General features: G+C 37.2%; 1 protein-coding gene across 1 annotated transcript in view; it reads left to right on the top strand.

Moving 5' to 3' along the window:
• The first annotated feature begins 429 nt into the window (after positions 1–429).
• The window catches only part of LOC117293375 (calcium uptake protein 3, mitochondrial-like), a 64,382-nt gene continuing 50,007 nt past the window's right edge, over positions 430–14,804 (top strand). Inside the window, exons 1-6 of the mRNA XM_033775674.1 lie at positions 430–537; positions 2,023–2,070; positions 4,021–4,103; positions 5,336–5,425; positions 8,035–8,079; positions 14,029–14,076. Coding sequence (XP_033631565.1) covers positions 468–537; positions 2,023–2,070; positions 4,021–4,103; positions 5,336–5,425; positions 8,035–8,079; positions 14,029–14,076 — 384 coding nt within the window. The 5' untranslated portion in view covers positions 430–467. The remainder of the gene's footprint in view (positions 538–2,022; positions 2,071–4,020; positions 4,104–5,335; positions 5,426–8,034; positions 8,080–14,028; positions 14,077–14,804) is intronic.

Below are 14,804 nucleotides of genomic sequence, written 5' to 3'. Positions count from 1 at the left end.
CCAACCTGTTTTTTTTTTGCAAGTATGGCTAAGTACATTTCATAAAACTCTTCCTAACTTCGGACTAGTCCTAGGCAATGCTAAGAGATATGACTAGTATTTAGTTAAGACCAGTTACTTGTCCTAACTTCAGATAAGACTAGTCTTATCTCTTTGTGGAATCAGCCCCTGCTCAAGGGCACAAGTGACATGACCGGGTATCGAACCCACGATCTGCTCCTGACAACACCAGAGCTTGGGTCCGGTGAACTAAACCGCTCGACCATAACATGCCACTGTTGAAATAAAAAAATAAAAAAATGGAAAGTTAATAGCAAGGAAAGATGTTGATGATGAGCGGGTGTATTCAAATAATTGTTCTTGATCTCACTGTATAGTTTTTGTCAATGTTTTTAAATTAATTTTCTTTTTATCAATTCTTAGCTCGTATTGGCCGTTTTCGACTGCAGGCAGAAAAGGTGAAATATATGCTTGACAATACCCCTGGTAAAAAGAAGGGATCCACAACACAACTCTTCAGAACCATAATGGATAAAGGTAATAATGTTCTTTACTACCACTCGTTTCTAGTTGTCTATTTATAGAGACGGCCCTCATGGTCTGTAGTCACACTAAAAAGATGTCCTTAAACTTTCAACAGAGGGCGCACTTCACTGTACCAGTCTTCTGATACAAGTGATTGATAAGTTTCTTGGTGTTTGGTGAGTCACCTAAAAGCATTATCTGCGTCAAACATCTCTTAACAAGGGATTTCAAAGGATTTTTCTGCGGTACCGTGACATAACAAGAGTAAATCCCCCTCTTTCCTAAAACATCTGGTTTGTGTCGAGTTATAACTCACTAACAAATGGAATGGCAGATACTTTAAGGCCTCTACAAACTCAGTACAACACTAACACAAGAATCTAGAGGTCTAAAGCCTAAGTTCTACATCAATCAAGTTCAAGTTTATTAACATCAGTAGGAAACTAGGAAAGACTCTTTTAAACTAACCACCTAACGCTGTTGCTTTACTTGTCACCGGCTCATCATCCCGCCAAAATATCACCTCATTTTCTGTACACATCATCGGTCACCTATCTCCAAAGGAGTTGAGTTCATGCTCCTGCTGCTTTACAAATGCCTCAACCAATCTGCACCCCAAGAACTCTTTCATTCATGCGAACCTCATCGCACAAACCTTGGTGTACCCTCCATTTCACCTCTACTGACATACAAATGCCTCAACCAATCTGCACCCCAGTACCTCCAAGAACTTCTTCATCAATACAAACCTCGCTGTACCCTCCATCCAGTCCAGCTAGTGACATGCAAAGCCCTCAACCAATCTGCACCCCAAGAACTCTTTCATTCATACCAACCTCATTGAACAAACCTTGGTGTACCCTCCATTTCACCTCTACTGACATACAAATCCCTCAACCAATCTGCGACCCAAGAACTCTTTCATTCATTCCAACCTCATTGAACAAACCTTGGTATACCCTCCATTTCACCTCTACTGACATACAAATCCCTCAACCAATCTGCGACCCAAGAACTCTTTCATTCATACCAACCTCATTGAACAAACCTTGGTGTACCCTCCATTTCACCTCTACTGACATACAAATGCCTCAACCAATCTGTGACCCAAGAACTCCTTCATGCCTACGCCTCACTGTACCCTCCACTTCAGCTCTACTTCTCAACTCATCCCATACATCACTCATACTAAATCATATGGCCATTCCTCCTTCTCTCATTCTTAGGAAAACAATTTGCTGAACTTCATCATTACTGTTCTAAATGGCAACATTTTCCAATCTTTGCCAAAAATGGGCCTCTTTAATAATTAACTTATGGCTACTTTCAATTGTAAAAAAGGGGTTGGTTTATGACTATTTGTTTTAAGCTACAACTGCCTCAGTTGTATCACTGCAATAAGATAAGTACAAAATTATGTAGACAAGCTTGAAATTGTTTTGTGCTCTCTGTTTGTTATTCAAAGTTTTCCTTTATTTTTGATTTATTTCAATACAGGAATCATTTCCTACACTGAGTACTTGTTTCTGCTGTGCATACTTACCAGTAAGTATCTGTTGTACCCATAACAGAAATAGAGCCGAGAGAATGCTGAGCCTGACCGCCGCGTGTGTCATCTATGGCCAGCTTATTACACCCCACATAGACCATTTTTATGTGTTTTCATTGATCAATGTTCATGACGTCCACTGTATGGCATCATATTATCACTGACAGCAAAACAGTTGAGTTATTTGCTAATTTTGCCATACACGCATAATAATAAAAAAGGTTTTCCATTGAAATCACACGCGCAATGTCACACTCTGAGTTCTCCGGGTTCTTTTTCTATGGTTATACCTAAGTACTCCTTTATATCGCAGTATATGCTTCAGCAATAACTGTGAGGAGCCTGTCTTCACTGCATGGTAATGACCAGGTTTTGGTTTGGCAGCTACATAGTCACCAGCCACCAAACTAAGGTCCTTTACTACACATTGAAGACCTGCTCCCGACACTGTCAGTGCTGGTAGTAAGTACCTTTAATGAAGAGAAAAAAAGGGTAACAATCATCAGAATTTTTCATTTTTCATTTTGCTGATATTTGTATAGAATTGTTCTATTCATGTCCAAGGGCCATTCTTTAGGCTGTTAAATGTTTGCATGGGATCCTATCTCTTACACATATTTTACTATAAAGGCTTATTTGCAAAAAAAAAACAGACTATGAGCTTTGAAAGTTAACATCACCATATTTAAATACTTTGGTTATTGTTCGCCTGTTTGCATATCAGCTAGCTTAAATTGATACATTGTCTGTACGTAAGCGTGGTGTGCACGTGGCACCGTCTGTACTTGCAAAAGGTTTTCACAAAAGTCTGTCACCATGGAATATTCTTGTTAAGGGGCCATTTAAGTCCACGAGTTCACATAGCTGGTCTTTATATCATGTAAGTACACCCCTTTTTGACCAGTTTTCAACCAATCGGGGTACATAAGCTGTATTAATTGTTATTACAGTTGAAATAGCTAGCTAGAAAACTTGCAAAACATGAAATATTTGGTAGGAATTAACATACATATTTGTATCAATTAATTAGTAAGTTCATCATGTAACACAATTCAGATGTTAACCCTTTTTAGATCCAAAAAAGCCTGAAGGGGGCAGAAAAAATGACAGCAAGATTTGACCTACTTCCACTCACATAACGAAGGCAAAGTAAAGGTCATGCCCAGATATGAAATGGTTCTTATGTTAAAGGAACATTACAGAATTGGTTTTGCTAGCAGTGTAAGCACTTTATGTAATCCACCATATACATAACCTAACAAACCTGTAGAAGTTTGAGATCGATCGGCTATCTGGGTTAAGAGAGAATAGTGAAAAATTGATTACAAATCTTGCATTGCATCGATGCCAAAACAACCATGAATACAACGCTCACCGAGCGATAAACTCCAAACACAAAGTTAGATTATTTATTTCTCGTCAAATATGAAACTTCAGACAGAATTATTTCAAGGGATGTTTTCTACTATCATCATCATTAGACCGTGTAAGTTTTATGTAAATCTGTGATCTTCACGATTTTTGTTTCTTACCAATTCTGTAATGTTCCTTTAAAATAGGGACTCAAGGAACACCAAAACAAATTTTCTATTTCATGTTCTTTTTGTTGACATTTCTACTAAACAAATTTGAATAACTGAATGAAAAGAATTAGTGATGCTTGGGCATTTCGTGATGATCATATAGAAATAAATGCTCTCTATTCAGTAAAAAATGTCAACAAAAATAACATGAAGGGTTTTAGAAACCGGGAACCTATATTCTCTATAGTGTTATTTGTATACCAGGATGATCACAAGTGACTCAACACTACACTTATTATGTCCCTCCTAGGACCACCTTTCTAACAATCAGTTATTGTTCCTCCTTTGTTTCCTTGTTGCATCTTTGTGTCAACTTTCAGCTCCTTGGTACCATTGTTGAGATGTTTGCTTTTTACTCCACAGAACCCAAGGCAGGATATGAGGTGGCGTTCAAGATGTTTGACCGAGACGGCAACAACAAAATAGACCGCAGAGAATTCCTTCTGGTATATTACTGTTATTATTTATTCGAACCACAACAGTACAAATGAAATACATTGCACAAAACAAGCTATAAATCCCAAAGAGAAACTTAAGCAGATTAACACACTAAAAAAAAAAGCAGTTGGCTTTTATTTGCCACATGGGGGCGCCCGATGTTTAACTGCACAGCAAATTCCAACTGGTGTTAAATTTATTACCTGAATGCAGTAAATTTTGGTCACAAGGTGGCACTGTGCTGAAAAGCTAGAGTTTCTTGTCTTACAAAAATGCCACAGAGCCTGGACTTCCTGTGGGCACAATTTGCACACATCCCAATGGAAGAAAATATAAAATCAAATATTTCATGGAAACTGCACTGCTGTTTAGGGGTTTCAATGTTTAATTAGAAAAAAAAAATTCAGTGTTACTTTAATAACTTATTGCTCTTTATGTTGAAATTGTGACACAAAATTTAAAGATTAGTATCTTGCTTGCCAGGAAATGCCCCGGAACGCACAGAGTCACTCTTTTTGTAAGAACAAGGGTCACACAATAAATAGCAGGGGTATGTTTTTCCCAGCTGTAATCAATAACTGTTTCGGTCATTGACCAATGATTAACAATTAGCCACGTGAATCGTAACAGTTAATGGTTACGACTGCAAAACGCACCCTTAATGTAATATTTACTTTCAATGGTTTGCCAACATTTAATAGTGTATTATGTGGTCCTTACTTTTACACCGATGTTTGTAAGCAATTTGTACCATGTTAATATTTCTTTGAGTAGTCTTGGTTCTGAAAAGAACTGGTGTTCTTCTCTTGAAGAAAAATAAGAGCATACTTATCGAAACATTAAATTGTTAAACCACCATTTCTTTTCAGAACCCAGCACTTCTCCATGGGGGTTTAAAAAAAAAACTTTTTATATGCAAGTCGCCAGACACACAAGGCCTGAATGCCAGTTCAAGGTGTGGGCTACAATATTTTTTTTCCAGAGGCCTTTGCCACCTACTCCTAGGGCTGAAACAGGGTTACCACTTTTACAGTCCATACATGTACATACATAGCAAGGGTCACGACCGGGTTTTGGACCCACACTCTGTCGATCAAACACCAGAGCTTGAATCCGGTGCTCTTAACCGCTCGGCCATGACACGCCACGTCACATCGTGTTACGGCAAAACTCTCTTAGCTAACTCATATGTTTCATGACTTGATTAATGATTAGATTAAACATTGTCTTCATTTTACAGATGGAGGAGATATTCCGTAAGAAGACCGAGAGCGATATGAGCAATGAGCTTGTGAGTTTATTAACCAAATACCGCTACACACCAAAGCCAGTATGTAATGTCCTCCAATTTCTATGGTGTGCACACGGCAGGCCTCTGTGTTGTTGTTTCCAGACAGATTATGCGTCCAGAATAAGTTTTTCAAATGTTTGCGGCACAAAAACTCAAAAATTCAAATAAAAAAATAGAATTAGCTGTTTCCTGCTGCTTACCAACCAAAAGGACCTATGGTATAAATGTAACAAATGACCCTAGCATATGGAGCCTGACATTTCGATTACAAAGCTTAAATGCAGTGGACACTATTGGTAATTACTCAAAATAATTATTGGCATAAAACCTTTCTTGATTACGAGTAATGGGGAGAGGTTGGTAGTATAAAACATTGTGAGAAACGGCTCCCTCTGAAGTGACATAGTTTTTGAGAAAGAAGTAATTTTCCACGAACTTGATTTCGAGACCTCGAATTTAGAATTTGAGGTCTGGAAATCAAGCATCTAAAAGCGCACAACTTTGTGTGAAACGGATGTTTTTTCTTTCATTATTATCTCGCAACTTTGACGACCAATTGATTTCAAATTTTCACAGGTTTGTTATGTTATGCATATGTGAGATACACCAAGTGAGAAGGCTGGTCTTTGACAATTACCAATATAGTGTCCATGTCTTTATTTATGCGAGAAAGTCTCTGCTTGGGTCAAAATGTCAGGCCTATTACTATTTTTGGCAAAATCAAAGTAACATCAATGACTAAAACTCCCTGCTATGGAAAAAAAAAAATGCTGATACTGATGCTACATTTACTTGGACCAGCGCTTAATTTTTTCTGAGTTGGCAATTTCTTTCCCAGTTATTTATTTTGACCTTTTTAAATATTTTATAAAAAAATTAAATCCCCATGCTGACTTTCTTTGGATATGAAGGGCGGTTTATTATAAGAAATGCACTCTGTGTAAATTAGTATAGAAATCTCCTCAATAAACATTTGACTTCATTGCCACATTAAGCCATTTGCGTGTTTGATTTGAATATTGTCTGGTACAATGACGTGCTTCAGCATCACAAGTTACCATTTAAATATGAGTTCCTCAGACTATAGAGACAGTTGCTATGTCACACGGTTCAGGACAAGCTTTTGTATAGCAACCTCCAGATGCAGACTGTCCAGATGAACAGACCCTGGTACCATTATGCCATACACATCCATTCAGAATTGTGTATGGGTGTTCACCGTCTCTTACAAAACTAAGCAAAAGCTTGCCCCGAATCATCTGACATAGCAACTGACTCTATAGTCTGATGAATTCAAATTTAAGTGGCAACTTGTGATCAAGCAAGTCATTGTACCTGACAATATTCAAATCTAAATCGCAAATGGCTTACTAGTCAACTAACTTTATCTTCTCCCCCTTTTGCCACACAACACTGTCCAATTGAACTAACCATTGATCTCTTTTCGTTGAACCCCAGGCTGAGTTTCTGTGCACTGATAATGTCTGTGTTATTCTTTGTGCGCTAGGTTTGGAGCTTTTAGTGTGGGTCTTTTGCTCGGTGTTTCTGCTACAATGTTTGTCTATCTCTCTTTTTCTCTTTATTTTTTGTTTTATGATGCGCCGATCTGTCTCTCAACACCAGGCTTTGTGTGAGCCACTTTCATAATTAAAAGAAATTGTTGTCTGTTAGAATAAGAACAGTTGTAGTTAAAGGCACTGGACACTATTGGTAATTACTCAAAATAATAGCATAAACCAGACATGCAACTTATCAGCTGATCAGTTGACTTCCTCTTTGTTTGTTTTCAAAACAGTGCCATAGAAAACTGAAAAACACTGTACTAAAGTTAAGTGTTATTGGAAATTTTCACCCTTTTTTGCAATTAGAAACTTGAATGTCATTGGTAAGTTTTTCAGACAGAGGTTATTTATTACTCAAATAATAAAAGACTTTAGGTGAAGCCTTTTCCATACATCTGAAAGCACACCAAGGTAATGCAACAAGGGTGTTTTTTTTCTTTCAGTATTCTCTTGCAACTTTGATGACCAATTGAGTCCAAATTTTCACAGAGTTGTTTTTGTTTATGCATATGTTGGGATACGGATACATCAAATGGTCTTTGACATTTACCAAGTGTGTCCAGTGCCTTTAAGAGTTCATATCTGATTGCCAACAGCATGCACTTAAACATTGGAGCCGTCTGTTGGGATTATGGCCTCAAAGCTCCCACAGTGCAATCAACAAATCAACTCTGCCAGAGGATGTAATCTCTCTCAGCGAACTTTTACAGAGTGTGGTAAAAAATAAATTGCTCGAAAGAAATGAAGAACTTGTGAATGGAATGCTATGCAACAATTTACTTTTTTCCAGCATATTTTCATAGTTAAAGTTACAAAAGGTTTGTAAGATTGCACGAGTTCAAATAAATTCAATTCAATTTATTGTAAACCTCACGTTAAAAGCCTGAGACAAAATTTTCAATGTGCCTCCTACAAGAAACAGTTTCAGAGGGAAAAAACAAGACAAATTTCTCAGGGAAATGTTTTTTATTTTTGGATGTAATGTTTTTAAATTTTGGGTACTACTTCTGAGTTACGTATCAGAGCGACTACGAAAGAAAACAATTGTAAAGTTTTTATTTACACATTTGTGTTGCTGATAATCAGAATGATGACCTCAGATGCAACTATGTACAGATTCATAACAGACAAGTGAGCTTTGTATTGATTTTTAACCAACAACAAAATTAACTTGCTGTATTTATTTATTGCATGAGCTACAGTATTGTGCATTGTGCTGCATTTGCCGCATTGTGAATGCAAGATCAAATTCATGTGCTTGAACCCATGATGCTCATAAAGACTTGTTTGCATCTTTCTGTGTAGATGTTTGTGTTGTACCACTGTCTGGCATGCTGTATGTGTTGTTTCTGTTTAATGTTAACTTTGCACACATACATGTAGTATCGTAAATCCAGGTTCATACTTCCTACTATTGTGAATGCTAAACAACTTTTTGCGTCACGTGGCCACTTTTGCAGGAGTTCAGCACAAGTCAACAGACACAAAATTATTCGTAATGAATTGTGATGTGAAAGTTCGTTTCGCATTCGTAGGAAGTATGAACAGGGCTTTAGTTGCATCATTATCATCTGCTTGTCTTGGTCAATGAAACAGCACCCTGGTTTGACTCTGTAATGTATCATAGCGCATGCACTTGAGTGTGTAGTTGTCTGAACGCATTAATGTAGCTTTTGGAAACTTTGTGTGTGACTTTAGCTTCAGTTAAGATTCTGTCAAAAAAAAAAGCAGCAAGATGGTAAGGGCATTGTGCTGGATGAGTTGCAGCCACTGACCTATATGATGCCAACCGGTGAGCAGGTCGGGCCTTTGCGCGTGCACAAAATCGTGAGGTTGTCACATACATGCGGCGGTCATTACTTTGAAACTCGCATAAAAACCTTTTTGATACAAACACTGCATACATAAAGTGTTTTTTGTTTTCTTCTTCTTAAAAATTATCAAGAGAAAACCATATAGCTCCATATTGCGCAGTAAGGCTTTTAAAACTCGGATAAACACCAAGAAGAAAACATTCTGAGGACCTTGCATGTTACTTCAGTGTGCTTCGGCCAAATATCCACATAGTTGGGTCCAAAATGCCTAACAATTCTTGGATCTTGATTGCTAAAGCTTTTTTATGCCCACATTGTAATTTTATTGATTGTTTACTCCTCTTGAAAATTGGCATTAATACATGCTCGGCATGCGTTGATAATGTTCAATCAATGCGAGTTTCAAAATGGTGTCTACTGACTTCAATGAACACACACAACCTGCTATATCCCAGTCGGTATTATAAGAGATCAGTGGTTGGAACCCTTCCCAATGTAAGTGGCCACAAGAGGGGGCTATACGATTGTCATTGGCAGAGCTCTGTATTCAGTGAGTTGCGACTACTTGCATATAGAAGCAATTTTTTTTTTCTTTCCAAAAACTACATGTGCACCATTTTCCCCATCTGGTTACACGACTGATTGTCTCCATTATGTTGCTCAGTTCAATCAGAGTTCAATATAAATATATTTTCTATACCTCATATCATTTAGTCTGGACTGCTGTATTAAAGGAACATGTTGCCTTGGATCGGTCGTGTTGGTCTTTGAAAAGCGTTTGTAACCATTTGTTATAAAAAGCATATGATTAGAGAGATATTTCAATAGTAGAATATAATGATCCACACAAGTATCACTTGAAATTGCGTGGTTTTCCTTTTACTTCGTTGACTATCACAGTCAACCATTTATGGGAGTCAAATTTTTGACTCCCATAAATGGCCGACCGTGTTAGTTTGCAAAGTAAAAGGAAAACCACGCAATTTTGAGGCAAATTTGTGTGGATCATTGTGTGCTACTTTTAAAATATCTTTCTAACCATATGCATTTAATAACAGTTTCAAACGCTTTTCAAAGACCAACTTGACCGATCCAAGGCATAGTGATCCTTTAAGTAGTCCTACCTGTGTATTATTTCCACTGTAAACTAATTGGACAGCATAATATCTGGCTTATTAAGTATTCATCAGTCCACCCTTGCATTCAATGCTCCAATAACTCCTGCCATTATGTGACAGCTTAATGAGTAGCGTCATAAACCTCCATACTCTTCTTCAGGTTGTGTTTGTGTATTCAAGCATTTAATATTAATTGGATTTTTATACGAATGAGGTCACTTTAGCCCGGTTCATATTTCCTGCGAAAGCAAATGCACTACAAATGTTTATGGCATAGGGCTGTTTGGCAGCAAATGTTTGTAGGAGTTGAGCTTAAAGTCAACTGATGCGAGTTATTTGTTTCGAATTTGTGACGTCAAAGTTTGAATCTCATTCGCATTTGCAGGAAGTTTGAACTGGGCTTAAGCTGTATCCAGCTGTGGCCCTAATTGTAGTGGACTCAGTTTTCCACAAACTGAACACAAAATATACATTGCCTTTCATTCCATTGCAATATTAAATAATTTATAGTATTTTATTGGGAAACGGTAATTAGACCATCCATAGTTAAAATGACAAATATCTGAAAAAGTCTACAGACAATTCGTCATAATATTTCTACCCTGTCAATTGAGACCTTTGCACCACTGAATTTTACTTTGTTCACATTTCTTTACTAAAGATTTGTACTGAGGTGAATGTCTTTTGGCTATTATGGACCCATCGCAAAATGTGTAGCGCACTTGCACGCACCTCTGCTGTCTGTCATTTTGTGTGTCAAAATGAACACAAAAAGATGATACATGTGTTCAGGCACCTACGAACAAAGCAATCAACCATTTCTGCCGTTTTCGGGGAGTCCATTCCTTTTGTGCATGTTTTGAACCCAAAATGCCGTGCAGGAGACGCACATGTATGTGCGCTGCGCGTTTTACAATAGGTCCTATTGCTGGAATAATTTTCACAATGGATTTAAACCTGACACCTATCCTAACCCATTATATTATTGACACTTCTTCCTTTCCGTTTTGCCCTTTCCTGTGTGTATCATTCTCACTTAACCCCGGATGATACTCTGGTCATCTGCATGTAGGTATCCAATCATACAAATGGGAGACTTTCTGGGACGATAGAGGGCAGCAGACTTACCGGGTAAATCCATTGTTCTCAGAATTATGCGCATGTTCAGAACTACGTAAACAATGGAAATTTACCCGGTATGTCTGCTGCCACCTAGCGTTGGAAAGTCTCCTATTGCACTCCCAACAGTTCTCCTGATTTCCCCCCAACCAATTTTATCCCTGTTACTTTTTCTGCCGTTCCAATTCTTTGGCTTCATCAGTTTTAAATTTATATTATTCAGTGTTCATAAATTTTTATGTTTCTTTTCATCAGTTTCAAGTTTATTTTTTTTAACGTTCACCATTTTTTTTGTATGTTGGCTTCAGTATTTTGCCTGTGACTTTTGATAATTTAATTGCGGTTGCCATGGAAAGCATGACCTACTACTTGAGCATAAATTGCACAATGTTACTAATTTCCACTCTGGCCGTTATAGGATATTTTCAGGAATCACTTCTTCCTCGGGATACAGTTTCCTAAGCTGTCAGAAATAATGATGGAATTTATATGTTGGCACTCTCAAAAACGCTGGCTTCTGTCTCGTTTTACAAGAGCAGTCTTACATTCAGGTCAGACAGGCGCTCCAGAGTCGTGTTGAACCAAAGAGATTGGGAGCGGCTGTACGTCGGTCCCAAGTAAAATTTTAATTCTGACAGTTGAACTAATTTGTAAATTGGCTGGAAATAGTAATACAAAATTTGTTTAAGCCGCTCCAAACATTAATAGCAGGCCGATCTCATAGGTTGCTGGAAATGTTTTATTCTTAATCTAATGACCTGCTTTAGTACCACAGTAATAGGGTATTCCATACTACTATTTGAAAACAACAGGCTCTGAGCCAGCAGATGTCAGTTTTCCATCTGTTTTCATCCAATTTCCATACATGAGCCTAAAATTGGCCAAGATCAACGACTGAAACTAAGACGCTCCCAACTGTTTCAGACGTCAAACTTTTCATGTGCTTAATTCAGTATTTTGATTCGGTGTTACTCTGGAGCCATACATGATGACTCCAATGCATGTTATGATAAATAGAAGATGTGTTTGACATAATGCGGTAGCTATCGTAGCCTAATAGATCAGGAATAATGCTCCATAAGGTGATTCAGCTTCAACCGCATGCAAATTAATCTATTTAGAGCAATGTTAATTAGAGCAGTGTTTAAAAATGTTCAAGTCACTTCATTGTAGTTATGTGCAAACTTCTAGTTACATTAGTGCCTTTCTGCTGTAACTTTATGTTCAATGGCTTTTTGAATTATTGATATTTTGTAATTATGAATTTTATAGAGGGTTTGCTTTTTTGCTTAAATACTAACATCATTTATTGTGGTCAGATCGCTAATAGACCGATCCAGTAGGCTCCGCCCACGACGCACGTGTGAGCAAGAACATGGGGGCTCTCCAATGCCTTTCTGCACAACTCTGCCGCGCGCCCCTAGAATGCGCACGCATGTCGGTCCTTATTTGTCAGACCTTCATTGGGTTGTGGTTGGTCAATACGCAATGGGGCGGAGCTTAATGGATCGGTCTACTGAAGCACTCATCTTCAATTCATTTTGCCTTCTCATTATCAAAAGACACAAATAGCATTGGGCTTATTGATGTAGCAAGCTGAATACTTGACGAAGTTGGCTGTTAGTTTATAACACCAATATCTTGAAAACAAACTCGGTCTTTTATTGCATGATTGACATTTTTTTAAGAACTAAGCATTGACAATTCTCACGGTATGTGCCTTTGAAAAGAATGTGGAAATGCTAGAATTATTTGCACATGCATTTTTTCATGCTAATGCGTCTTACTGGTGACGGATCAGTTTTGCTTTTACTTCGATCTTCTCATGTTCAAATAATTAACATCTTTTCTAACAAACCCTGTCACTCTGCGATACAATTCACTCCAACATTCACAATATAATGATCTTAACCAAAACCTAGGCCAAATTTCATAGAGCTGCTTAAGCAGGAAATTCTGCTTAACAATTGTTCTGCATTAAAATAAGCAGCTTTACCAGAGCCACAAAAAGATACATATGGAATGCTTCTTTGGATAAAAACTGCATTCTGGTCAACGTATTTATACCGTGCTAAGCTACTTTTGGTGCTTAAGCAACTCCATGAAATTGGGCCCAGCAATCAGCACACAAAATACCTTACTGCACCAGTTAATCTTCTGCACCTTACATAAATTGATTAGAATCTAACCAGCATCCTAGGCGTAGGTGACACTTTGCACACTTTACTACTTGCTACTATTATTATTATTATACACAAACACAATGCAATTTAGAATCTTGGATTGTTTATCTCAAAAGGCAGTTTGCAGCAACAGCAGTAGTCAAAATCAATCAACTCTAAACTAACTAGCGTTCGATAAAAGACGTAATAGGACAATCTATTTTAAAGTCTAGGAAGTAAACAAATTTCAGAATTAGTGATTACAAATTTGTTATTATTCCTGATGATTCCTACAGGGTTATATGGTCTACTGTTTATGGAGCCATTATTTTTCCATTTGTGTGAGGATGTTTGGATGAAATTCAATTTATTGCAAACTGGCTTTCAGTGGCACATATTCTGTTAAAGTCTTTCAGTAATTGAATGGACCAGCAATTAATCTCAGACATTTTCTGAGGAAAAACAGTTTAGTTTAGTTGGACATAAATTCTTACGTGAACAACTGAACTGAGTTCATGACAAGCTGTGTAAAACTCACTGCAGTGTACTAAGGGAAGATGAATAACTGTAGTCAAAACTATCTTAACTTTTGTCGATGAAACTTTCATCTATCATCGAGAACAAGTTCCTGCATGACAATCACTAAATGCTTTGCAGAAAAAAGCTCAACATTTTAGTAGAAAAGTTGTAAGGGCATGAATGGTAGACCTTACAAATAACAGGTATTAACTAAATTAAGCCTCTCCAATAATCAAAGTCATGCTGTCATAACACCCATCCTTGATTATGTTCCTTTGCTTGCCATGAAATTAACGAGCGATAGTAGTGTTGACGTTTTAAACTTAGTTGTGACACTTTTCTTTTAAGGCTTTGAGAGACGACAGAAACCTCAAGACTAGATCCTCAACTCAACCGGTAATTGTGGTGGATTTAATTTTAACCAACATGACTACAAAATGCATTCCAACAACACATACATATTTTTTTACAATACATTGTTTTGGGGGAATTGAACGCTAAATGCGAAACGTAGGAACGTGTGAAGTGCTTGAAAATACCCAGTGACATAATAACAGTGTTTTATCACAAAACGTTTTTGAGTTTTCCACGTTTTTCATTATAACAGCTTTTATTATTTTACCCATTAATAATCAAAACATTACATTTTGCTTTTTGAATTTTGTTCCTGTTTCTTTGCATCTTTTTAAAAGTGCATTTTGTAAAACTTCATTTTTTGTACGTTCTGGTGTTATACATATTTCTTTGAGAATGTATTCTCCAACATTTTTTTTCTTCAAATGTGTGAATTTACAAACAAGGCTGTTAAGGCAAAGATACCTCTTGGTGGTGGCGCTTTATATCTTTGAATCAAAATTTAACTAAGACCACAGCAGTTACATTTTATTTGGTTTTTACCCTTGCACAGATGTGTGTAAAGCACTTAAACTCGGTATACTATCCTGAGTCCATAAATTAAAGGCAGTGGACACTATTGGTTTTTACTCAAAATAATTATTAGCATAAAACCTTTCTTGGTAATGAGTAAAAGGGAGCTAGCTGTTGATAGTATAAAACATGAGAATTGCTCCCGCTGAAGTCACGTAGTTTTCGAGAAAGAAGTAATTTTCCTCGAATTTGATTTT

Source organism: Asterias rubens, chromosome 8, assembly GCF_902459465.1.
Source record: "Asterias rubens chromosome 8, eAstRub1.3, whole genome shotgun sequence".
Taxonomy (NCBI): domain Eukaryota; kingdom Metazoa; phylum Echinodermata; class Asteroidea; order Forcipulatida; family Asteriidae; genus Asterias; species Asterias rubens.
The sequence above is the reverse complement of the archived record's forward strand: the minus strand, read 5'-3'. Positions and strand labels throughout refer to the sequence as shown.